Here is a 25,785-nt window from a genome sequence, read left to right on the forward strand (position 1 = left end):
TTGCTGGGAAAACAGACAAATACAGGCAAAGAGGGCTGAGCATGCCAGACCCCATGTGTGGAGCAGACGTCTACAAGTATTGTATTTTGGAGTTGAAGTTACATAAGAGATGACCTCCCACTGAGGTCAAGACAAAACGATGTGTAGAAACTGGGCCTTGCTGAGATGGAAGGTCAGGATGGAGACAAGGGAGGGATGTTCTGCAATGGGGAAGGATGGGAGGGAACCAGCTTGGAGGAAGTCTGCACGGCTGGGCTTCGATCTACATGCAGCAGGGGACCTCTGAGGTGTTTGCACAGAGCAGTGATGATGGAGGCACACAACAATCCAGGAAATGTAGCTGTGGCGGGAACTGAAAAGAGGCACCAATTTGGGAGACATTCTGAAGGATTTAATGAAGGATTTAATGACGCAGTGTGGAAGTTGAAGGATTCAAAGGATGCCAGGCCTGAAGCTTCAAAGTATCTTAGAGATGCAGCTCAAGTTGTTGAAAGTCATTAGAAAGCAGCTACTTGGGGTGGGAGTGAGTTGAAAAATTTTGGTTTAAATATGTTACATTTGATGGAAGAAATATGCAGCTGGCATTTAGAACTATGAACCAGGAGATGGAGGTGGTAGGAAGGCAATGGATTAGATGAGACTCCCAAGGGAGATGTGGAGAGTGAAAGAGAGTGACAGACAGACAAACCCTGGGAGTGGGAGAGGAGGAAGAGGAACGAGGGAAGAAAACTCCTGTGGGACTGGAGAGGGAGTGGACACAGATGTCAGCAGAGAAGACAACCTTAAGAAAGAGGTCTATGGGCATTGTCAACTGCAGAGGCCTCAGGAAGAACAGAGCAGAGCAAAGGCTGGGGTTTGGAGCTAGGAGGTGGCAGGGATTTTGGCAGGTGTGGATACGGCGCAACATATTTCTGAGTCAAGGAGAGGTGATGGAGAGGAAGGAAGGTAATGGGTGTAGATCACTATCTCAAGGACTGTGTAGTAGATAGAAGAGACAGAACAAAAGGAAACTTGTGGATGTTTGAAGGCAGAAGGAAAGGAGACAGTGGTGAGAGAAGTACTGAATCTGCTATGGAAAAGGACAAATGAAGAAGAAAGGACCCAGATGAGGTGGACGCGGTAGAGGGAGGGGGTAGTCTTGGATTTCATGGTAGGCTGCGTCTCCTCATCCCTTCATCTTGTGCCAGGTCCTGGGTGCCCGCACTGTCCATAGTCTTCCTTCTTGCATTTAGGCGGCAGAGGGAAGTCAGGCAGTTGGCTGGTCCTGGCAACTCCCTGGGAACAGCAAGGGTGTTCTTAGAGCAGGGTTGGGACCCAGAGCACCAGCAATCATTCCTTTTCCCTGTGGCCATGGATTCCTCTCTCCTTTATCACGGGCCCATCAGAACTGGTAGATAGAAATGGTCCAGAGGGTTGTAAACATTAGTGAAGCTCTCTGCTGGCCCCTGTTGTACGCGCCCCAGGCACAAGCTGACAGATGGAGAGTGAAAGTGAGGAACGACGAGGAAGGGAGGGTGAGGGCCTAGTTAATCATCAGAGCTCTCTGCAGTAAGCTCTCAGCCAGCCTTTGCTGAGACCGTGAGTAACTACAGATTCAAAGTTCTTAGTGGCAAAGTCTGCATCTCTTCAAGGTCTGGTTACCCTTGCTGACCCCATAACCACCACCATGCCAACAGGCCCTGCGAAGGTAGGAACATCAAAAAGCAAGGAGGTGACTGTGAGGATGACCTCACCAGAAAAGCAGACAAATACCCCAGGGGAAGGAGGTGCTTGCTCACAGTTGGGTCAGGAGGCTGCCCTGAGGGTGCAGGGTGGGAAGATGGATGGACAGAGGCCTTGATCTCAAGTGGGAGGGACAGTACAAAGGGAGAGACAGGTTTGTGCAGGAATGACAAGTATAGACCTGGAAAGGGAAGGGAAAGAACAAGCCTGCTGCTGAGGAGGAGAGTCAAAAGGTTTCATTCTGAATGAGAGTTAAGAGATGCCAAAGAGGGAGGTTGATGTTGATAAAGGAGAGGTGGGTGGGCCATGGGGCCATCGGGCCATCGACCATGTGTGACCTGAAGGAGATCTAAAACATCCTCTAGCCTTAAAAACGGCATTTTTTTCTTTTACACTGGGTGAGTGTCTAAACTGGTACAATTAGACAATTTCATATAAAATGAAAACATTCACATAGCCTATGACCCAGCCACTCCGCTCATGTTACCACACACACACACACACACACACACAGACACACTTTATAATAGACCATTATGTAGATATTAAAGAATCAGGGACCTCCATATGCAATGACATGCAAAGGTATCAAAGATAGTGTTAAGTGAAAAGAATAAGTTGCATAACTATGCATGGTATGATTCATTTGATTAGAACAAGAAAAATGGCACATATTATAGAAAAATACAACATACGTTTGTGTATCATGAGGAATTTTTTGAGGTATGAGTGACAGAAAAAGCTGTACATATTTAATGTACACAACTTGAAGAGTTCACAAGGAACTGTTAATAGTAGTTATTTTGGGAGTTAGAGTAGAAAGTACGGGTCCTAAGGAGGGGCACTTTTAACTGGACACTCTCCTGTATGGTGCAGTTTTTAACATGAGAGCATGTTATTTAACCTGATAGTTTCAGTGACCACATTTTGTGAACTAAATGCTCAGAAGACAAGACTGAAAAATATGACTTCCTATGGGGACAATGGGACAGAACATTTGCAATTGAGGTCACCTTACAAAACGAAGTACTCTCTCCCTTATCAGGCCTGAAAGTTCCACTCAGTAAGTTGCTCTTCTGCCTTAAATCTGGAGGCAACACAGCGTGGTGGGAAGAACACTGAACTTGGAGTCATTCATTCATCGAATGCCTGCCAGGGCCCCAGTCTCCTACTTACTGGGTAGACCTGGGCTCTTGGACTTTCACTTCCCTGTAAGACAGGGTGACAATACTTGCTCTGCCTACATCATACCACACCGTTGTGAAGACGAAATGAAACACTGCTTTCGAAGGTACCTGGAACCAGGAAGGTAAGAGCCCTATACACAAATTTAAGGCATTATCCAAGGTCACAGTTGAAAATTTCAATTCCCTGCAGATGGTGGGTGTTGAATAAATTAAATGGACAGTCCTGAAATGGATACATTTTGGGGCAACAGTAAATTGCCCCCAGGAATAAAGTCACTTTTGGAAAATAAAACTAGGAAGAATTTGTGCATAACGGATGAAACCACCAACTACAGAAAGCATTTCATCCTAAAAGATGGTAAACATAGTGTACAGAAAATCTGGGGGCACCCAAATGGAATTAGTATCCACATGTATTGAGTGCTAGCTAAATGCCGGGTATAGCGCTAAGGACTTTTCTTATTTAATCCTCATAACAACCCTGTTATCTCCACTTTACAGAGGAGAAATGTGAGGCACAGAGAAGTCAAGTAATTTGCCCAAGGTCATAGCAGGTAAATGGTGGAGGCAGGATTCTCATTTCAGATAGTCTGACCCCAGAGCCCTCGTGCTGAACTACTCCTTAGCCAAAATAGCAGGAGCGCTTGCTCAGGAAAACAGGACAGAATATAGAAAAAAGGGATGGTTCTTTAACATCTGACTGAAAAAGAATGTGTCAACTACCGTTTCTAAACTTACCAGGTACCAAGAATCATTATTCTTTTTGTAATTGCTTCTCAAACCGTAATGCGCATATGAATCACATGGGGACCCTGTTAAAATGCAGATTCTGATTCAGTAGGCCTGGGTGGGGCCTGAGACTCCACAAGTTGTCTTGCTGCTGGTTGGCAGACCACACTTTGAGGAGCGAGGCTCTAGGCAGAGGGCAAGAGGGTCCCCATCACTGGAAATGGATTTCCCACTGAAAATGAAGAAATCGGGTTCTGCTCAGAACCTCAGTCCCCCAAGAGGCAGCTCCCAATAGCTGAAGCCCCTCTTTGAGACCCCAAACACCTGAATTTCTGGGCCCACAGAGCTGAAGTGCAGGCCCAGGCTCTGGTCACTCCCCGCCAAGCAGACAGCTTTTTCTCCAGCTTTATCCACTGGGCCCTGAGGGGCTCATCTTGGAGAGCTCTGTCTTGCTGAGGGGATGAGATGAGTGAGGGGCCCTGACCTGGCTGGAGGGGGATGCTATGGAGAGCTGGAGGTTGCGCAGTGTGGGGTGGAATGAGGGATGGGTGGCTTGGCAGTCTCTTGTACTCTGGAAATGTTTACTGAGAGAGCAAATGAGAAATAAGGGTGTACTGGAAGATGAGCTGTGTGGGCTAGGTACAGGAGTGGGAGGTCTGGCAAGGGGTGGAAGGTTGACTTTGCCTCCTTGGCTATTGTGTTCATGGCTGGTCCTCAGTGTGAAATTCTAGAGGTAAGGAGTTTGTGTTTTGTGAGGGCATGCGCTGGTCAATCTCATTGATCCACCAAATCCATAGCAGACTAGTTGTTGAACAAATGAATGAATGAGTGAATGAAGAGCTAGGGGAGGTGACGGAGTGCCTGAAACTGTTATCCTCTACTTTCTCCTTGGAATGGCTGTGTGGATGACTCACATCCTGCTGCCCACTCACTCTCTTAGCCTAAAACCACATGTCCTAGGGTGTGGTGGCAGTGAGCTGACCCCTTCCTGTTTCTGCCACACGATCCTTTTTTTTTTTAAAGATGCGCATGTGCTGTTTTATTTATTTCTTCTCCCTAAAGCCCCCCAGTACATAGCTATATATTTTAGTTGTAGGTCCTTCTGGTTGTGCTGTGTGGGATGCCGCCTCAGTACAGCCTGATGAGCGGTACTATGTCCGTGCCCAGGATCTGAACCGGTGAAACCCTGGGCCGCCGAAGCAGAGCCTGCAAACTTAACCATCCGGCCACAGGGCCAGCCCTGCCACAGGATGTTCATTACACACAGTTCCTGAGTTTCCAGCAAGTTGCATTTTTTCTATGCTTTCCCAGTAAGAGCAGAGAAAGCCGGGCCTGGAAGAAAATGGGGAGTCCAAGTTTAGGTCTCCAGAGAGATCTTTCTGAAGATGTGTTCAGGAACACCGGGCTGTCCTGAAGTTGGCTCAAAGGAGAACCCAAGACTTCAGGACCATTTCACGTTCTAAGAACTGTGCTTCTGCTCCCTCTGTCTGGGTTCTGCAGCTCATCACGCCCAAATGTGTGAACTCAAACCCAAAGGGAAGAGACCAGGTGATGAGCAGTCAGGGAGGAGGCACATAATGTCTGGAGTGGGTGGGTCAGTCTCCTACTCCTTGTGTTGGCAGAGGAACAGACCTACCCGTTCGCTTGGCACAACCAGAACCCAGCTCTTCATTGCTGTGGACGCTGGCCTGAGACAACTTTCAACTAGGGAGTCGCCACAGCAACTCTTGGCTGTCTGGGTGCTTGAAAGCACCCTTGCTCTGTGCTCCCTCTCTGTCCAGCACTTTCCCTGGACTCCGTGGGGGCAGAGCCATGGACACTGGGCGCCCAGTCCTGTTTGATGGGGAGCGAGGAAACATTTAAAGACAGAGAGGCCAGCCACATCCAGAGCATGTGGGGGAGTGGTGGTGATGGCGACGTGTGGTCCTTACTTGAAGCAATATCTTGTACTTACCATCTGCAGAAATGCCTATAGGTGGGTACCAGACAGATTTCCTTTCTTGAGAAGTCTCATGAGAACAGAGTTTTCAGTAACCCCAAGGGATGGCTAGGCCACTGTATCAACTTTATTTCTGGAGATAACATGTACCCTGGCTTCCTGCCTCTTCTTAACTGGGGAAACTGGGGATGATCTTGGAGTCAGGTCTCCTAGAAATGCCCTTTTCCATTCCAACAGGGTTTGAAGAGGCTTAAAATACAGGCTGTAAAAGCAACAGAGTTAACGAAAATAAGGAGAAAAGAAGGGAGAAGTAAATGTGTTAACCTAAGTGCAAATAAGAGTTAACACCTAAGGGCATCCTAGTTTCTCCACACTTACTGACACCAGGGAGAAAGCGCTCACAAACTTGAACTTTGTTAGGCGCTTCCCTGCTTTAACTGTTGCCTCAGTTTCTTTGTCTGTAAAATAAGGTAAAAGCACGTCATCAGAGGTTTATTGAGTGTGTCACCTGAGATAATACATGCAGAGTACCTGAAACGGTGCCTGGCACACAGTAAACATTCAATCGCATTGTAGATATAATTATTACGACCTCATTCATCTATCACTGTAGCCGGGGGCGGGGGTGTGTAAAGAGGAGGTGGTTCTCCTTTAATTAAAGGCTCCTACCTTCTCTCCCTGGATGTTCTGCCCCCTGCTCCCATCCAAGCCCTACTGGATGGCCTCTGAAATTGCCTGTGGATCCTAATCTGGCTCTACAGCGTTCCCGTCCCCACTGCAGTCCCCACTCCTCCAAGAAGACTATTTCCAGGATGCTGACTTCATGCTCATTGAATGGTGACCTCAGATGCATTTCTCTGACTGCAAGTCTCTCTGAGCTCGGAAGGTGCAAAGGTGGTATTGTCTCCCCCTTTTGTCCCCCTTGCACAGGTCTGGAGGGGCTGGTGGGCCTGCCTGCTCAGCTCTCAGCAGTTTAACCCCATTGAGTTCATGAGAGATGGAAACATCTCCAAGAAAACTCCAAACCCACAGGGCCTAGGTTGGTGTTCAGCAGCATTTGGCAGGTTGTCTTGTTCCCTTCTCTTTGAGGGTGAGGGTGGGTGATGGACCCTTAGGCTCATGGACTCAGTGGCAGTGACTCACTAATATGCTGTGGGTAGCCAGGCCCAGACCACTCACTCCTAGACCAGGGAGCCTATTGTGTGCCCTGTGCCACACACTGCCCTCCTCTGGCAGCAGGTTTCAGTTTGACATGGGTCCCTCACTCTCGATAAGCAGTGGGAGAAGTCTGAAAGAGCGTAGACCAGATGACTGAGACAAGGGAGTGGGTCTTGTCACCTGACACACTTCATTTTAAAGATGGGCTATGCACAGCAGGCTTTCAGCTAGTTGCTGCATAAAGACACTGAGAGCACTGAGATAGCACCAGCCACGTGCTAGACACCCTTTAGAAGGGCGGAACGTACGTTGATTGAGTCCTCACAACAGCCCTATGAAGCAGGGACTCTCAACCTCTCCCCTTTACAGATGAGGAAACTGAGGCAGAGAATTGATTTGCCCATGGCCACATGACTGGTGAGTAGCAGAGCAAGTAGTTTGGCTTTACAGCCTATGTGTTTATCCATTAGACCAAATGATCTTGCTAAGATCCTGAGAGTGCATGTACTAACGCCTTGATTCTAAGAAACGTTATTCTTAGGATCTCTGCCTTCTTTCCCACGTTCAGGGATGTCAGAAGCAGTGCCATTTGTGTGTGAAGTGCCAGTCCTCACACTTCTTCTTTCTTTCCACTTTCAAGACACTGTAACTTTTCTCCACAGGCAGAGCTTCCTCTCCTCCTCTATGGAAGTTTAAGGCATGCCGACCACAGCAAGTCCAGGTCTCGAAGGGCTGTACCCCACTGACCCTCTCTCCCCAGGTGAGGTGGCCAGGACCCACCCCAATCCCTCACCTCCCCTTATAGCTCACTTGGCAGAGGCATTGTGAGTTGTCCTAAGGAGGAAGGATAACACAGTTCTAGAGCCTGAAGATGTTGACAGAATTCATTTGCAAGTGGCATTTCCTTTGAATCTTGACCCCAGTGCTCTCCCACGCCCTGCAAACCCACCCCAAGGGGCCTGGACAGGGCTCTCTCCTTGATGGATAGCCACCATAGCTGCCCCACTGCCTCACAGAAGTTGTCCAGCAACTGCCTGCCAACTTAAAGACTAATACCACAGGCCAGCCAAAGTACACCCATGAACAGAACGAAAAAAACACATACTGGGAACAGTTCTAGGCAATTCCCTTACAAATTACTGCTTCGGAAATTATTGTTTTAAATGGCAGAACACTTAGATCTGTTCTTTAGTTCCTTTTTTTCATTACCTTGAAATAAAGTACAAGTGGAGGGAGGAGTACATTTTAAGGTACCAAGATTATATCAGAATTGCACTCCAAGGTCAGTGCTCCCAGACATGTGCTTTCTTTCTCAGACATGACCTTGGGACCTGGAGCTCTGTGAGTTACTCACAGGGCTCCATCAGATATTCTAGGTAGGTCAGGGATACCCAGTGGAATTTAACCCTCCATAGATGTACCAGGGGTAGCAATGATTTACAATGTCTTTGTTTTTGCTATTCAGTGCCCTGTTGCTACAGACAGTAAAAAGGTGGGGAAGGCTCCCGAACATTCTAAGCCTGGTAAGTATTTCTGGTTGGAATTCTTTAATCTCACCACAACCCTGACAAGAGACTATGGCCTTAATCTCCTATGGCATGATTGGTTAGTCTTGATCTTAAGCCGCATAATGAAATGCCCCCAAATGTGAAGAGCAAATCTTATTAAGGTCAAAACTACATTATACACCATGTAGGGGACCAGAAATCATTCTTTACCTCAAAAGAACAGGAAACCTTCCGGGATGCAAAGGCAACCTCCCCTTACACTCTCTGCTACATCCTAAAACAGGAATATTCACCGAAAGAGCAATACGGATATTAGCATCCACTGACCACCTACGGAGTTCTAGTCACATTCACCCACATTAACTCACTTAATTCCCACCACAAGGTAGGATTGTTAAGAATTTACATTCGCGAGAACGCAGTCTGAGATCTGGAACTTGCTCAAGGTGACACACTGCAGCAAGTAGGAGTCAGTATTCGAATCTGAAGCAGTCCGTCCCCCCCGCCCCCCCGGACGCCACGGCCGCGCCGCAGAAAACGCAGGTCTGCCACGGGGAAATTAATGACCCACAGCCATCCTGTAGCTCTGCGCCATAACTGGGGAGACAACCTGGTTCTCGTGACTCTTCGGTATTTGTTTTCACCCAAGTGCATGACTGCGGGAGCAAAGCGACCACGTGAGCCCTCTCCCTCCCCCGGCGAGGGACAGTGCCTGTCTGGCCAAGGGCAAATCACAGGTGCGACAACGTGCCAGGACTGGATCCGGAGCCGCAGGGCGCGAGCTCCCCTGCGGCGTCACCGGGCGGACGGAAGGGAACTTGGCCAGGTGTGGCCTCCAGACACGGCAGGTCACAAGTTAGGTGAAAGTGCGGCCAGCTCCGTAAAACGGGGCCCGCGTGAGAGGATCTAGAATGACCTTTGTCGCGGCCTCTGTAACCCCGCAGGACGACCACCGGTGGCATGGCGAGGGTCCCCCGCGGCCTCTGCCGTAACCAGCCAGCGCGGCCGGACGGCGCAGAGACGCCGGGGCGAGGCCGCAGGGAGGATGTGACCCTCCCCATTTGGACTAGCTCCCCCTAGGGGCGTGGCCAACGGCGAGGCCCGGGCCAATGAGCGCCACCGTTGGGCTGCAGGGGCTACGTCATCCCGGGGGCGGGGCCCTGGGGCCGGCGCGAGGCGCGGCGGGTCACGCGGGTCGCGGCGCCGGCTATAAGTAGGGGCCGGCGGCGTGGGCCGCCCGAGTGATGGCTGCCGGCGCGCGCTGCGTGCTTTCTCTTCTCGGCCGCTGAGGGTGCTTCCCGGGTGGGTCGCCAGCCCCGCCGAACCATCCCCGGAGCCTCCGCTCGGGCCGTCTGCTCGCCGACCGCAGGTGCGGGCGTCCGTGGCTCCAGCCCGCCGCCGCAGCCTGGACGTCGTCGTCTCTCGCTCGGCCCCTCGTTTTCTCTGGTGAGTGGTGGCGCCACCTTGGAAAGGCTCTTTCTTCTCCCCGGGGCCCGGCGCGGACGCCGCGGCGCGGGAGGCGGCCGGGGGGCTCGGTGCAGCGGTGCGCGCGGGGGCGCGGTCTGGATTCGTGGCTGTCCGCCTCCCTCCCCCACGCCATCCCGCCCCGCCCGCGGGCCTTTTTGGCGGTCCCCGGGAGGCGCGCGCGGGAACGGGGCCTTTTCCGCTGTTCGCGGGCAGGGCGCGCGCGGGCCGGCGGCGCGGGGGCCGGGCTGGGCGCGCGCGGGCCCAGGGCTCTGGCGCCACGTGCCCCGCTGCCTCGCGTGCCCTGCTCGGAGCGGGGGACAGTGGGCCGCGGGCGGAGGGCGCGGCCGGGGTTCCCAGCCTCGTGGGCCGGCGCGAGGGGCCAGGCTGGCCCCCCGGGGACGCGCTGCTATTGTTATTTTCTCCCTCCTCCGCAGGATGAACTTGCGTCCTTTCTCTTCTCAGCCATGGAATTCTGCTCCCTGCTTTTAGCTCTCCAGAGCCAAAGAAACCCCAGACAACAGATGCCCATACGCAGTGTATAGCAGTAACCCCCCAGCTCGGTTTCTGTGCCGTAGTTTACAGTATTTAATTTTATATAATATATATTATTTATTATAGCAGTTTTGATACCTCATATTCTGTTTACACATCTTGAAAGCCGCTCAGTAATTCTCTCATAATTTAAGAAAACCACTACTCTAGAGAATGGCATCGACCGTGGCAACGCTGATTACCAGTACTCTTGCTGCTACCGCCGCTTCTGGTCCCTTGGTGGACTACCTATGGATGCTTATCCTGGGCTTCGTTATTGCATTTGTCTTGGCATTCTCCGTGGGAGCCAATGATGTAGCAAATTCGTTTGGTACAGCTGTGGGCTCAGGTGTAGTGACCCTGAAGCAAGCCTGCATCCTAGCTAGTATCTTTGAAACGGTGGGCTCCGTCCTACTGGGGGCCAAAGTGAGCGAAACAATTAGGAAGGGCTTGATTGACGTGGAGATGTACAACTCGACCCAAGAGCTGTTGATGGCCGGCTCCGTCAGTGCAATGTTTGGTAAGTTCATTTCATATATTGTCTGCTTAGCGGTGGGTGAGCCGCTTTCTGTCTTGGGTAGTTCTAGTCTTGTGCTCTACCTTTTAGATTATTTCCTTCAGAATGCACTGCGTACATGATGGAATTTTGCCATTTACTTAATAAAACTTGACTGTGTTTCAGGTTCTGCTGTGTGGCAACTAGCAGCTTCGTTTTTGAAGCTTCCCATTTCTGGAACCCATTGTATTGTTGGTGCAACCATTGGTTTCTCCCTTGTGGCAAAGGGGCAGGAGGGTGTCAAGTGGTCTGAACTGATAAAAATTGGTATGTTTAACTCTAAATGGCTTAATTTTTGTTTTCCGTTACCATGGCATGAGATATGGGAGTATATGTTGTAAAATGGAGGGATAGATTAAAGTTTCGAAGATGAAATACTAAAATTAAAGCTGTTATTGATTCCTGATTTCCATTCATTGACATTTTTTTCTTAATGTCTTCTATTCCAGTGATGTCTTGGTTTGTCTCTCCACTGCTTTCTGGTATTATGTCTGGAATTTTATTCTTCCTTGTTCGTGCATTCATCCTCCGTAAGGTAAGGTAGTCTTTTTCTCCCCCTCTTATATGACCTTTAACGGGTCATGCTCAATGGTGTTCAAACTGATAGCATTCTTGCAAATGTGATTGGTGTGCAGGTATGTGGCCTTGGAGAGTTAAAAAATTCTTTTATGTTCTGCACACCTCTTGTATGTTCCCAAGTTCTCTAAAAGAAGCAAGTTGTCAGGGGCTGGCCCCGTGGCCGAGTGGTTAAGTTCGCGCGCTCCGCTGCAGGCGGCCCAGTGTTTCGTCGGTTCGAATCCTGGGCGCGGACATGGCACTGCTCGTCGGACCACGCTGAGGCGGCGTCCCGCATGCCACAGCTAGAGGAACCCACAACGAAGAATACACAACTGTGTACCGGGGGGCTTTGGGGAGAAAAAGGAAAAAATAAAATCTTTAAAAAAAAAAAAAAGAAGCAAGTTGTCAAAACCCAAGATGGCACTCAGGAAGGAAAAGTTGAATGAGTACTATGGTGTACTAAGAAATACGAGAGCGTTGGGGCCGGCCAGGTGGCACAGCAGTTAAGTGCGCACGTTCTTCTGCTTTGGTGGCCTGGGGTTCACTGGTTCGGATCCTGGGTGCAGACGTGGCACCGTGCGGCAAGCCATTCTGTAGCTGGCGTCCCACATATAAAGGAGAGGAAGATGGGCATAGATGTTAGCTCAGGGCTAATCTTCCTCAAAAAAAAAGAAAGAAATAGGAGAGCGTGAGAATGAAAAAAATAAGGAAATTTATTTAGGATGGCTTTGTCTAGCTGTATGCAGATTACTACTTTGTCTAAACCACCAGAGTATGCAGACCAATTTGAATTGTAAGCTTGAGTTTCAACAAGTCACATTGTCCCCCGTGGCTTTTTCTTAGCTGCTGGTTAAATAGAGTAGTTTGGGTCTCTACATAGTTATTTCTGTAGTACTGATTATTGTAACCATTTTGTAAACTTCTAGGTGGGGGCTCTACCTTTCACGGTGATCTGACTCTAATTTTTCAGAATAGGTAAAAAACCAGTAAAGGTAGTTTTTGTTTTTTTGGCAAAAAGAATTCTAGACAGCTATTTAATTTCCTGTCCATTTGAAAATCCCTTTTGAGGGACTGGGTACTGTTTCTTTTATCAAAGAAGTCTGATGCTGGCTCCAAAATAAACGTAGACGACAAGGGGTGTTGTCGTTGGACCGAGTTACAGTAAGAACAAGTTCGTTTTTCTCAGGAAACAAGGTTGTTCATTTTTCTCAGGAAACAAGGTTGTCCATTTTCTGAGGTGAATGGCACTTAATGGTCCCCATTGTAAGTTTTTAAAAATGCTCCTAAACTGCAGAAATCTGAGTGAAGGGAGATGGGTAGCTTCCTCCCAGGGGGTAAGAATAGATTCAGACCCTCTTGTTTGGTTGAGTTAAGCCTATCTAGGGAAGGATTGTGTCTCTTCTCTATGGAAATTCTCTGACGAGTAAAGTGACTCACCAAGCGCTATTTCCCATGGCCTGAGTCTGGCAGAATACAGCAGTTTAGTTTTTGAAAACTTGCAACGTCTATAGCTTGGTATAATTTGAGGGTAAACAGTTTGTTGATGATAACGGACTCAGTTTGGTATTTTATTTAGCAAGCGAGTATGATTAACCCCTTCCCTCCCGCTCCCTACAACTGTAGCATACGATAATATGATGTTTAAATTTGAGGCTTGGCAGTAGTCAGACGGGATTTTTTAGTGTTCTTATTAGAGCCTTATAGCTTGCTCCATACCAGAGAACCAGGAGAATTAATGGGCTCCCCTGTGGGGGATTCCTGCTTTGTAAATGTTATAGGGGTCTTTGGTTATTGGGAAGCAGATCGCATTGATTCTGGAAAGGCTCTGTGTCAAGGCAAAACAAACTTGTCTTCTTTACTGGAGGGGGAACGGCGGTGCTCTGAGGTGCAAAGGGATTTTCAGGGGCCCAGAACCTCTCATTTGAGGAATGCATGCCAAGTGTTTTTAGCCCGTTATTGAGAGCTTAAGTTAGATATACTAACTTCTTAACTATATATTCCTTATGTGTGAGTATGAGGATGGACATGATCAAGAATAATTGGAATAGTATTTAAAATAACATTGACTGTGGGTCTTCCTCACCTCCAACTCTCCCACCCACCCCCCGGCGCACACATACTTTTGTGTCAATCTATCAGTGACATGAGTTTTTAGGTGATTAGTGTGGATATTTCTGGTTATTGTTAGGTTTCCTTTTAAAGATTGGCACCTGAGCTAACAACTGTTGCCAGTCTTCTTCGGTTTTTTTCCCTGCTTTTTCTCCTCAAATCCCCCCCAGTACATGATTGTGTATTTTTAGTTGTGGGTCCTTCTAGTTGTAGTATGTGGGGTGTGGCCTGATGAGTGGTGCCTTGTCTGCGCCTAGGATCTGAACCAGCGAAACCCTGGGCCACCGAAGCGGAGCACTTGAACTTAACCACTCAGCCACGGGGCTGTCCCCTATTGTTAGGTTTTAAATCTCAAGAAAACTGGTAACCTTTGGGGGTCCTGGCTGTTAACATCTGAATATGTGACCATAAGATACTTTTTAATTTAAGAGTCTGTTTTGGAAATTAACATTAAAATTACTTAAAAATTTTTTAATTTCCTGAATGTCTGTTCCAGGGGTGTTGGGTAGCCTACCAGGAAAAAGCAGAATGGAGCTGAGGTCCTTCCAGTACGGACTGGGGCAGTAAACAGGGAATGGGGGAAGGGGACCGTTTTCCTGCTGAGCATTGAAATTCCAGTCAGAGAGAATGAGTCTTTCAGCATTCTCCCTTCTGTTAGGAATCACATTAAATAGATCTAGGGCATCTTTTCAAACTCAGAGGAATCTTTTTCTTTAGACAAAAGCTTATTGGAACATCCAGTATGTAAAAAGTGAACTATTCTAGTTGGAGATGGGGGGTTATAAAGTTTCAAGTGTGGGTTAAATGGATCATATGGTAGTAAAAATATCATAAAATTGTTAGCACTGCTTACCTCTTCGGAGTGACTGAGAGGAGTCTGGAGGCAGTAAAAGGGAGAGACCATTCCTGTTTTACCTTTTTCCTAGACTTTTAAGAACTTTGACTTTTTTTAACCTGTGAGCCTGTATTTCATAGTGAACTATGAGTAGTGTCATTCATTTCCTACCTTGGTCCTAACTAATTTATTACTGGTTACCTCAGAGAATACGTGATTGGGCTATACAGAAAAATAAACAAGTACATAGGCCACTTCCTCTCAATTCTGACTGGTTACAGCTTGATTTGGTAAAGTATTACCAAGTAGTGTTTGAGAGTCTGTTAAGTCCCTACATGATGTCTATAAAACCCTAATGGGTTTTTATTTGCGGGGGGCATCTTAGGTTCCTAGAAGAATTTTCTTAAAACCATGGATAGTTCTGAGAAGAAAAATGCATATACACCTCAGGTTCATAACCTTATTGACTGTCCTTATGGTGTGACCCACATTGTTGAGTTAGTCGGGGGTGCTTAACAGTTCCTAGGTTCTGTTATTTTTATTTTGGCTGTTTCCCTATCTGTAGCATTCTGTTGAACTGTGGATGGGGGAGCTAAAATTCAGAGTGGTTTTCAGTGAGGACCCATCTCTGATTTGGAATGTTACCTTCACTTTCTCTTCTGTTTGGTTGATCCTAAGCCCCTACCTCCCTCTTCATTGTACTGATTATTCTCGTCAGAAGCTTTAGGAGCACTCTCTTCCTCAGCAAGATTTTCCATTGGATTGTGATCAAGGTAGCGTTAAACTGGGGCCAGCCCCATGGCATCGTGGTCAGGTATGAGGCGCTCTGCTTTGGCTGTGTGGGTTTGGATCCCAGGCATGGACCTACAGACCACTCATCAGCCATGCTGTGGTAGTGACTCACATACAAAATAGAGGAAGTTTGGCACAAATGTTAGCTCAGGGTGAATCTTCCTCAAGCAAAAAAAAAAAGATAGCATTAAACCTTTAGGTTAACATCTTCGAAGTTTAGCCTTCCCATATATTCAAATCTATGCTTTCATTCTTTAAGTGTTTGACTTCGGTGTTTTCCTGTGGAATTAACAGACGTTTGTTGTAAGTGGAATTCTTTTTATTTCCAGTCACCCTGCTCTTGAAACATTTCAAGTTTTTGTCTCAGGGCCTTTGCATTTGCTGATGTCTCTGGAATATTCTGTCGTCCCTCCCCCACCCTCGATGGCTTGCTCCTTAACTACCCCTACATAGTCACATGGCTTGTTGACTTAGCACATTCATGTCTTTGCTCCACTGATACTCCCTGACCCCCCCTCCCCCCGTTAAAATGTGCATCTTTGTCCATCACTGCCCCCTTACCGTTCATTTTTTTTTATAGCATTCATCACTACTTTACATTATTATAGCATTTTTCACTACTTTACGTTACTCTGTACTAGAATGTAAAGGTCACTTCTGTGAGGGCGGGAACTTTCTGTCGTTCACTCCTGTATCTCAGCGCCCAGAATAGTGCTTGGCACAGTCTCTTGAATTAGGGGATTACCTGTGTACAACTGATTTTTATCTTAGCACTTTGGTAAGTCATTAATTATGGTATATATATCAGATTTCTAGATAAGATGGTTGTTACAGGTATATTCTACATGTTTTATTTTTAAGAAATCTTAAAAACGTGAAGCCAGATGTAAAGCCAGGTAAGAAATGTGCTTGATCTCTCTTACAAATGTATAGTACATCTTTAGGTGTGTGCTTCGATTTACATCTAGATATAGCAGGTACCTTAGAACACTGGGTGTTGAAACTGGTTATTCTGGACATCACCAGTCACTGGTCTAGGTAGCCTTGTTAAAAACAACAACAACAAACATAAAACAAAAAACCAATCATAAACTTAAATTTAGGTAGAAGACGTAGAAGGTGAGATCAGCCTTGATAGGGCGACTTCCAGGAGCAAATGTAGGGAAAGCCCAGTTGGCCTTGGGAACTACTATGGAGAGAAAGTCACTGGCACTGTAATTCCTGAACCTGCCCTTTTTCAAGGCTCTGTGGAAACGGGTTAACTTTCCCAGCATGTAAGGTATTGGTCTTAATGATATTTTACAGGCAGATCCAGTTCCTAATGGTTTGCGAGCTTTGCCGGTTTTCTATGCCTGCACAGTTGGAATAAACCTCTTTTCCATCATGTATACTGGAGCACCTTGTAAGTACCTACCAAAATATTTAAATGTGAATTTAAAGTTGTTTATAAAACTTGCATTAAATGCCCAATTTGCCCCTTTTTGCTTTACAGGGCTGAAATCTCCTAGAAGGTGGCTGGCCTGCGCCCCTTTCAGACGGCTGCAGGCTAGTGTATGCTGAGTTAACCTAGATAGTTTTCCAACCAAAGAGGCCTGCTCAGATTCTAAATCACTACAGACCTTTACTCTTTAGTCTTCACAGGATCCACGATAATATGATCTTCTCCCTCCCTTTCTCCTGTCTATGCTAAAAATATTGGAATTGATACTGACCTCGACTACTGACTACTGAAGAGTCATTAGTTATATTTGGTCTTCAATATCAGTCATTTAGGACTGATTTGCTGGATGTTCTCATTTTTCTTTCCCAAATGGAGCTACTTTTATTTCTAAGTACTAAATTTACTCCCCTGAATCTACTTGAATGAGAAGAGTTGGGATGTTTAACACCTGATCTAAGTGCACTTGGAAGAAGAATTCATGCAGCTAAGAGGAAAAGTAATTTGTGAGAATATAAAGTTTGAAATATTGATTACTTTTATGTTGGGACTAAGGCAACGTTTGGATTAAATGATGATACATGTTTAATTTAGCAAGTGAAAAAGATTGATAACTTGTCAGGCAGGACAGTACATGCCTTTATCAATTCAGTTTCGCTATCTAGGTTCATTCGGCTAATGGTCTTTGACCATCAAGTCAGTGGCTTTCGATCTTTTAACTATGACTCACTGGAAGAAATACAGTGTACATTGCTGCCCAGGACACACATGCATAGAGGGAGGAAAAGATAACTGGAATAGTATCTTGAAGCCACTTAACCTTATTCCTATGTGCTGTGCACTCATATTTTCAAATATTCTTTTTAGCTTTTTTTGATGTTCATCATGGTCCACTAAATTGGTTTCATTTCTGACTAATGGATTGTAACTTGCTTCTTAAACCTCATTGAAGTAATGTCACTAACCGAAAATGCAGTTAGCGAAGTATTTTTAACTTTATTCGTGGAATAATCAGGAAAGAAAATGGACAACTTTATGAGAATATTGATCTTACTTAGGGGATACCAGACTGCTTGCCAGACAGTGCAGGCAAAGGAAAGCATGCATGCTGCATTTCCGTTCTGTTCTAAAATGACTTCCTGCTGAGCTAGAGGTCTCCCATGAGGCTCTAAGCACTGATGATGTTTTATGTGGTGGCAGCACAGTTCATAGTTCAGTGAAAGTAGGAACTTAAAATTTTCAATCATTTTTGAAAAGGGAACTTATGTATTCTTGTTTTATCCTTTGTGGATCATTTACAAGAAAAGCCAGTCTCATTTCCCCTTTTCACTTGGAATGTGGGAAAACTGAAATTGAGATAGAGATTAATTAAATTTCATATATATTTTAATTTGTGTGACTGCATGATAAAAATTGATAGGAATTAAAATGAAACATTTATAGTCACTATAGAATTTTAGTTTTGAAGGAGCCTCAATTTATATCTGATTTTTAAACATTAAACATTTTGGGGGGCAATAGAATTTCCATTTTATAAGTAATTTAATTCCAAATAAGCAAAATAAAGCAAAGCAGCCACAAGTAACTAAGCTATTGGATAAACTACAGTTTATTATAACATCTTTTAGGCTTAAATAGGATTCTATGGTCCTTTGCTTCTGTCATGAATGTAAGTTAGTGGCTTGGAGCCTATTGGCATTTCAGTGATGAGCAGATGATGATTAATATTAAGGATACCTGAGCCATGTGGAAAGTAGACGAGTTTCTCTTTAAGATGTGGTGTGTTAGTGAAATTACCACTAAACTCTTTTCTCTGGGAAAGGACAGCCCTTTGAACTATTCTTATCTTTTGATGGCTAATATGCCTGTTTTCCATTTCTTAGTTTGATGATTTGTCCTAAGAGATAATCTTGTTATCTCTTGTAAGGGTTTTTTTGGAGGCTAAGTACAATGAAAGTGGTAACTTGCACAGAAAATTATAGCAGTATGACACATGTGACTGCTGGGGCACCTTCCTGTTTTAATGTTAAAATCTGTATTTGCAAACGTAATGTGTGGCAGCTACCATCTGGAGTCTGGGGAGTGGAACGGGTCCATTTTTTCATAGCAAGTTGCAGATATTCACAGTGTAGTAATCCTGACTCTCTTCTTAAAGAAAGAGGAAAACAGCTAGTTTGTGAAGGAGCTTGGGAGACTTCAGTCTAGCAGGTGTTTAAAGTGGGCCAGACTGGTGTGGGTTTCCAGTGACCATTGGATTTTTCTCCCAAATTTAGATAGCTCCTAGCACAGTAAGTCCTGTGGACCTAGCAGCAGCTATAAAGGGTGATGGGCTGGCTGGGGGAACCCCAGAGTCCGCAAAGGAGGGTTTACACATTATTGCAGGGGGCTGTTGCCCTGGGGTTTTCAAGATGCACCATTTTATCTCCTAGTGCTGGGCTTTGACAAACTTCCTCTGTGGGGTACCATCCTCATCTCGGTGGGATGTGCAGTTTTCTGTGCCCTTATCGTCTGGTTCTTTGTATGTCCCAGGATGAAGAGAAAAATCGAACGTAAGTAACAAATCGTAGCAGGAAATTTTAATTAGTAATGTGTTTATTTCTTTTTGTTTGGTCACCTGTAAAAATCTATTTGGATAGATTGGGAAAGTCAGACATTTTAAATGGAAATTTTAAGATATGGGTTTATTGTCCAAACTATGTTCTTATTGACTTAAAATGACCTGAGACCTAGTCAGAAGGAATATTTGACACATGCTGTGGAGATAAGCTGGGTGTTTAATCTTTTTTGTTATTCTACCATGATCAGTTCCCGGTGACATGATAGATAAATACAGAGAAGTTTTAGCCTACGGTAATTGAGAAGTATGAAGATACCTTAATGAAAAATAAGGGGTAGGGACAAAATACTTTCATAGAGGAAACATTTACTCCAACTGTTTCTCTATAACTTGAGGTTCAGACATGCAAAGCTAAGGTTAATGTATATATCTGACTTTAGATTTGGTAAATTCTCAGAATTGTAGCGCAAATTCTAGAGGTAAACATTTTCAAGTGTCATGTGTAGGAATCACTTACGACATTACAGTATTGCAGTGTAATTAAATTTTGGGTAGATTTTGGTTAGTATCAGTCTTGTTTAAATCTTGTATTCCTTTCCTTACTGACTGAGCTTTTTAAAAGTAACTCTTTTCTGCCCTTTTCCTCTGCAAGCGTTGGTTAGTTTGCTTTCTGGGAGGGAGGGACGCACAGACTGCAGTGGCGTAGGAAGTGCTGCGTCATGCAGCTGCACTGAGCAGCCTCCAGGAGGCTCTGTGCGTTGGGCTTTGCCGAGCGCACAGTGGGAATGAGGTTTTCAGGACTTCTGACCTCATTTTTCCCTCAGTCTGGAGAAGATGAGACAAGTCTCGCTAATGTTTTATACCCTAGTCTATAGCTTGACCGTGATGCCTGAATGAAATGGTAAACATACTGGGCATTGCTACGGTGGGCAGAAAATATCCCTACTTGGTCACGGAGTTTAGAAACGTAATGCTTATCTCTTTGTTTTATAGAATTGGAAATTAAAGTTGTCATCTTTAGTTGCCTGCATTGAGCTGTGTCACTTGGCTTGAACTCATAGACTTAAGCTTGGGAAGATTCCTTTTCAAAAAAGACCATGAACTAGATGCAGTCCAAATTTTCAATCATCTGTCACTCTTGAGCTCCCTTCACTACAGAATGAGTCAGCAGGGAGCTAAGAATGGTTTTTATGTTTGTAAAGGGTTGAAAAGAACAAGAATACACAACAGCCCACAAAGCCTAAAATATTTTGCTATCTGGTCCTTTACTGGAAAAGTTTGCAACCCCTGATACAGGGTGTTCTGCATTGCTGGTTTCTTCCCAAGTAAGTAAGATGGCAAATTAAGCAGATAGGAAAATTACCTTGAATTTTTACTGAAGTTTACATGTGTTCATATTGTGAGTTGGATTTTTTTGAGATGAGGGAAAGGGGAAATGTGGAACAAGTTAGTTTGGTCAAAACCAAGCCAAAAAAACCCTTCTTTTCTAGGAGAAATAAAGTCTAGTCCTTCTGAAAGCCCCTTAATGGAAAAAAAGAATAGCTTGAAAGAAGACCATGAAGAAACAAAGTTGTCTCTCGGTGATACTGAAACTAGGAATCCTGTCTCTGAGGTAGGGTCTGCCACTGCGCCCCTCCGGGCTGTGGTGGAAGAGAGAACAGTCTCGTTCAAACTGGGAGACTTGGAGGAAGCTCCAGAGCGAGAGAGGCTTCCCAGCGTGGACCTGAAAGAGGAAACCAGCATAGACAGTGCCATGAATGGTGAGTGGGATTTCCTCAGGGGTGGAAAATAGAGTTTCACTGTTACCTGTACTGGTGAGGAGGCTTTGTGTGGACCTGATGCTCTTTGTAGTGAATGTTACCTTTTTGGCCTTGGCCAGGTGCAGTGCAGTTGCCCAATGGGAACCTTGTTCAGTTCAGTCAAGCCGTCAGTAACCAGATGAACTCCAGTGGCCACTATCAGTATCACACAGTACATAAAGATTCTGGCTTATACAAAGAGCTGCTCCATAAATTACATCTTGCCAAGGTGGGAGATTGCATGGGAGATTCTGGTGACAAACCCTTGAGGCGCAATAATAGCTATACTTCTTATACGATGGCAATTTGTGGCATGCCTCTGGATTCATTCCGTGCCAAAGAAGGTGAACAGAAAGGGGAAGAAATGGAGAAGCTGACATGGCCTAACACGGACAGCAAGAAGCGAATTCGAATGGACAGTTATACCAGCTACTGCAATGCTGTGTCTGATATTCACTCGGCATCTGAGATGGACATGAGTGTCAAGGCAGAGATGGGTCTAGGTGACAGAAAAGGCAGTAGCAGCTCTCTAGAAGAATGGTGTGACCAGGATAAACCAGAAGTGTCTCTCCTCTTCCAGTTCCTGCAGATCCTTACAGCCTGCTTTGGGTCATTTGCCCATGGTGGCAATGACGTCAGGTCAGTTGACTTTGAGTTTTAGCATTGCTCATTCTTTTTGTAAACCGCCCTTCTCCCTGTTATAAGGCTGTGCTTGTGATTGTGCTACTCATAACTACCTATGGGACACTGAATAATCTAGAGAGGATAAGGTAGTAGCAGTTCTTGACTTAGATAGTAAAATTTATTTCTTGAGAGAGATTATGAAGAATGAGTTTTTTAAGAATTTTGTTTCTGTAAACGATAAATACAAACATCTGTCACAGAGAAGCCTTTTTTGTCTATTGAGATGGGATTCAGTTCTTTGATAGTCAGTCTTTGGATGTAAGATGAAAAACTTAAAATCATTGCCCTGTAGAATGAATTTGTAAGTCGTTAGCCTCAGTTCTGTGGTTTGTAAACCATTCATTGGACCCTGGAGTTGCTTTAGGTTACTGTAAGAAGACAGGCCACCAAATGCTTGGCATTCGCTTCTGAGAGCAGCTCTCATTTTCTTCCATTGTTCATGTTGGGGTTCCATTTATTGCCTTTGAAAGAAAGACCCGTTTGCTAAATGAGTTTGAAAGCTTGGCTTTAGACACCCCAGTAAGTTAGTTAGCAGGTCAGATCTTGCCAAGTTCTTGTTCTGCCTGAAAAATCACATTTGCCCTCTTGTCTTTCAGCAATGCCATCGGTCCTCTGGTTGCTTTGTATCTGGTTTATGACACAGGAGATGTTTCTTCAAAAGTAGCAACACCAATATGGCTTCTGCTCTATGGTGGTGTTGGGATCTGTATTGGTCTGTGGGTTTGGGGAAGGAGAGTTATCCAGACCATGGGGAAAGATCTGACACCAATCACGCCCTCTAGGTAAGTTGGTAGAGCAGGTCTTAGAGAGGTTAATGATCGTTTTTCCTAAGATACATACTAACGGTTTAGTGCCACCACATAAATCACTCTTTAGTTAAGGTAGCCATCCTGATGTTATTCTTGTTGGTGTGAACTTTTTAGATTTTACTTATTGTCTGGCCCTTAAATGTAGTTTTGATCAAATATTCATTCAGCTCTGTTGGTATCTTAACAACGTAATTTTTCTGAGAAGATGTGTGTGCTGAGAGTTGAGAGGTATGTATACTTGGCCTTATTTGTCCTAGGAGCTAACACTGATATTTACCAAATTCTTCAAAATAAAAGTGCAAACTTTAGTAATGAGTTTCCAGGAAACCTGAAAACTTCAAACATTAGAGAAGAGGGAAAAGAAGATTCCCCTGGCTTGAGTTAAAGTAGATTACAGGAGTTAGAGCTAAGTAAAGATGCCACTGGAGACTTTGTCAATGATTAGAGCACAGCAAGATTTGGTTAACTTTTGGGTAATTATTAGGTTATAAAAAAATCATATTCTGTTCTTGACAAGTAATCTTTTTATGTCTATAGTGGCTTCAGTATTGAACTGGCATCTGCCCTCACTGTGGTAATTGCATCAAATATTGGCCTTCCTATCAGTACAACACATTGTAAAGTAAGTACAGTACAAACAGACTGTGTCTTTTGAATGGGTCTAGTAATATGTAGGGTTGTGTTGTTTCTTGTTTTTTTTCTTTTTACTTTGATACTTTGATTTAGAAAGTTTTATGCAGTCGGTCTTGAAGAGTTCATAAGATTTAGCACAAGTGACTACAAGAATGTAAATGCTTATGTTTTACAATTTCTTCTGTATATTACTCTTACTTAAGCAGATATTCTCCCCAAATGATACAGAAGTCCTTTTATAGAGAGCTGGCAAGTCTGTGAGGCTTGCTGGGCTGTTGAGAAAGCATAGATTGAGGTACTGAGAAACTCCGTGAATCCTGAGGTTGCTTGATGACCGTGTAGTAACTGTAGGAAAAGGAAGAAACTGGCTTCCTTGAGGGAGTGTAAGTTAGTTCATCATGGAGCCTGTGAGTCATCTTTTTTCTTCCAGGATATCTCTCCATGTTATTGGCCATTAGGTGTAATGTCAGCCTCCTCTAGAAGGATCTTTGGAAAATCTGAAGCTTAAATTTATTATTAAAGCAGTTTGATATTAATGCAGTTTATTATTAAAGCAGTTCATTAAATTCTAGTAACTCAGAAGGGAAAAAGGAAGTGTTCTTTTCCTATCGTATTTTACCCCAATTAGCACAGACTTAATGATTTTTATATTGCCTTCACCTTCCCATGAGTAATCTCCTCCTTAACCTGTTAGAAACCAGCTTTCATGGAATCAGTCTCCGCCAGCAGTCTGGGGCTCCTTACCTACATAAGGTCAGGTGTCTATTTGCCAAAATACCATTGGCACTTTAGTGACCACTTTTCTTTGATCTGTTTGTCTTCTAGGTGGGATCTGTTGTATCCGTTGGCTGGCTCCGATCTAAAAAGGCTGTTGACTGGCGACTCTTTCGCAACATCTTTATGGCCTGGTTTGTCACAGTCCCCATTTCTGGCGTTATCAGTGCTGCTATTATGGCAGTCTTCAAATATGTCATCCTCAGAGTGTGAAGCTGTTTGAGATTAAAATTCGCGTCAATGTTTGGGACCACCTTACACATTCCTGCTCCTTTGAAGAATGATTACAGTGTTAACAGAAGACTGACGAGTCTTTTTAAAGTTTGGGAGCTGTGGGAGGGAAGTGTGACTTAGGCTATAATTGCTTTTGTGCTAAATATGACTTATCTCAAAATTAGCTATGTAAAATAGCCAGATTTCCACTGGTTCCTATTGAGGCCCCTTTTCCCTCTGGGCTGTGAATTCCTGTACATATTTCTCTACTTTTTGTATCAGGCTTCAATTCCATTATGTTTTAATGTTGTCTCTGAAGATAACTTGTGTTTTTTTTTTTTTTTTTTTTTTTTAAGCGACCATTCAGAGCCGTTCAACAGAGTGTGCTCTGCTTCGGTGGTTTCACCAGCTTCCACCCTAACATGCACAGGGAGTTAACAACAAAAAGCATATCTGAAGCTTCCCTTGTAGTCTCCTAGAGAAATAGAGTCGTTTGTACTCTGCCCTGTCGGTAGTGGCAGGTTCTATTGGCATATGTGAGAGCTTCTTATAGGGACAAGGTTCTTTGGACACAGTGAAAATTTAAGTTAGTAGTGACTTCTTCGCAAGCAATTCATTGACTGTTATTGCTAAGAAGAAGTAGAGAGAAAAAGCCTTCTGGCAGTCTGGGTTACTTGTTTAAGATTTCTGGCAGTGTGGGATGGATGAATGAAGTGGAATATGAACTTCGGGCGAGTTAAATGGGACAGCCTTCCATGTTCATCTGTCTACCTCTTACTGAATAAAAAAGCCTACACTTTTTAGAAAATTTGTTCTCATGATTTTTGTTCATATTTGAAGCATCTGTGCTCCCAATTAGTTAGTTTTATGCCATTCTTAGGAGAGTGAATATCTTAACAAGCAGGATCTACCGTCAAACTTAAAGTTCCCCACTTCTTATTATGTTTTTTGTAATCCCAGAATATATATGATATTACACCACAGAGGGGACTATTCTAAGTTTGGCATTTTTCCTTTAAATGGCGCAGACTAGGCATTTTCACATTAGCACGTATAGATCTCATTGTTTTTAAAGATTTTATTTATTTATTTTTCCTTTTTCTCCCCAAAGCCCCCTGGTACATAGTTGTTTATTCTTCGTTGTGGGTCCTTCTAGTTGTGGCATGTGGGACGCTGCCTCAGCGTGGTTTGATGAGCAGTGCCATGTCCACACCCAGGATTCGAACCAACGAAACACTGGGCCGCCTGCAACGGAGCTTGTGAACTTAACCACTCGGCCACGGGTCCAGCCCTGGGATCTCATTGTTTTTAACAGTCTCAAAGTTTTCCTGTTTGAATGGGCTATTTTATCAGACCCTTATTCAGATTTGTTCTAGCTTTGCTATTATAAAGAATGCTAAAATGAGTGGTGTACATGTGTGTGTAGCTCAGTTTCATTTAAAAATTCTTTGTCCTGGGGCCAGCTCCGATGGCCTAGTGGTTAAGTTCAGTGCACTCCACTTCAGCGGCCTGGGTTCAGTTCCTGGGCACGGACCTACACAGCTGCGCTGGTGGTCCACATACTGAAAAATAGAGGAAGATTGGCATGGATGTTAGCTCAGGGCGAATCTTCCTCAGCAAAAAAAACAAAAACAAAATTCTCAGTGTTCTGTTCTTCAATCTTGACCTGTTATCTCTCTTACCCTTGATCAGAACAGTTAATGAAAAGTGCATTGCTTTTCAAAGTAGGTTGATGGTTCTTGTCCCAAGAGTTAGTTTTAGGAAGATGATTTTTAGAAGCCATACAG

The 25,785-nt window shown here is 44.8% G+C and overlaps 2 protein-coding genes across 2 annotated transcripts; one reads left to right on the forward strand and one right to left on the reverse strand.

Annotated features, from left to right (window-relative positions):
- Nucleotides 1-1,006: 1,006 nt before the first annotated feature.
- Nucleotides 1,007-10,360, reverse strand: LOC139075664 (skin secretory protein xP2-like). The gene is made up of 3 exons (XM_070573305.1): nt 10,341-10,360; nt 9,160-10,164; nt 1,007-1,275 (listed from the first exon to the last, which is right to left on the reverse strand). Exons 1-3 carry the CDS (start codon nt 10,358-10,360, stop codon nt 1,146-1,148), a joined length of 1,155 nt encoding a protein of 384 aa, XP_070429406.1. The 3' UTR covers nt 1,007-1,145.
- Nucleotides 9,550-24,806, forward strand: SLC20A1 (solute carrier family 20 member 1). The gene is made up of 11 exons (XM_070573620.1): nt 9,550-9,689; nt 10,145-10,761; nt 10,924-11,064; nt 11,247-11,332; nt 16,397-16,493; nt 18,959-19,078; nt 20,577-20,846; nt 20,966-21,524; nt 22,166-22,351; nt 22,916-23,000; nt 23,837-24,806. Exons 2-11 carry the CDS (start codon nt 10,416-10,418, stop codon nt 23,996-23,998), a joined length of 2,052 nt encoding a protein of 683 aa, XP_070429721.1. The 5' UTR covers nt 9,550-9,689; nt 10,145-10,415; the 3' UTR covers nt 23,999-24,806.
- The last annotated feature ends 979 nt before the right edge of the window (nt 24,807-25,785 follow it).

This window comes from Equus przewalskii, chromosome 14 (genome assembly GCF_037783145.1).
Source record: "Equus przewalskii isolate Varuska chromosome 14, EquPr2, whole genome shotgun sequence".
NCBI classification, from domain to species: Eukaryota; Metazoa; Chordata; class Mammalia; order Perissodactyla; family Equidae; genus Equus; species Equus przewalskii.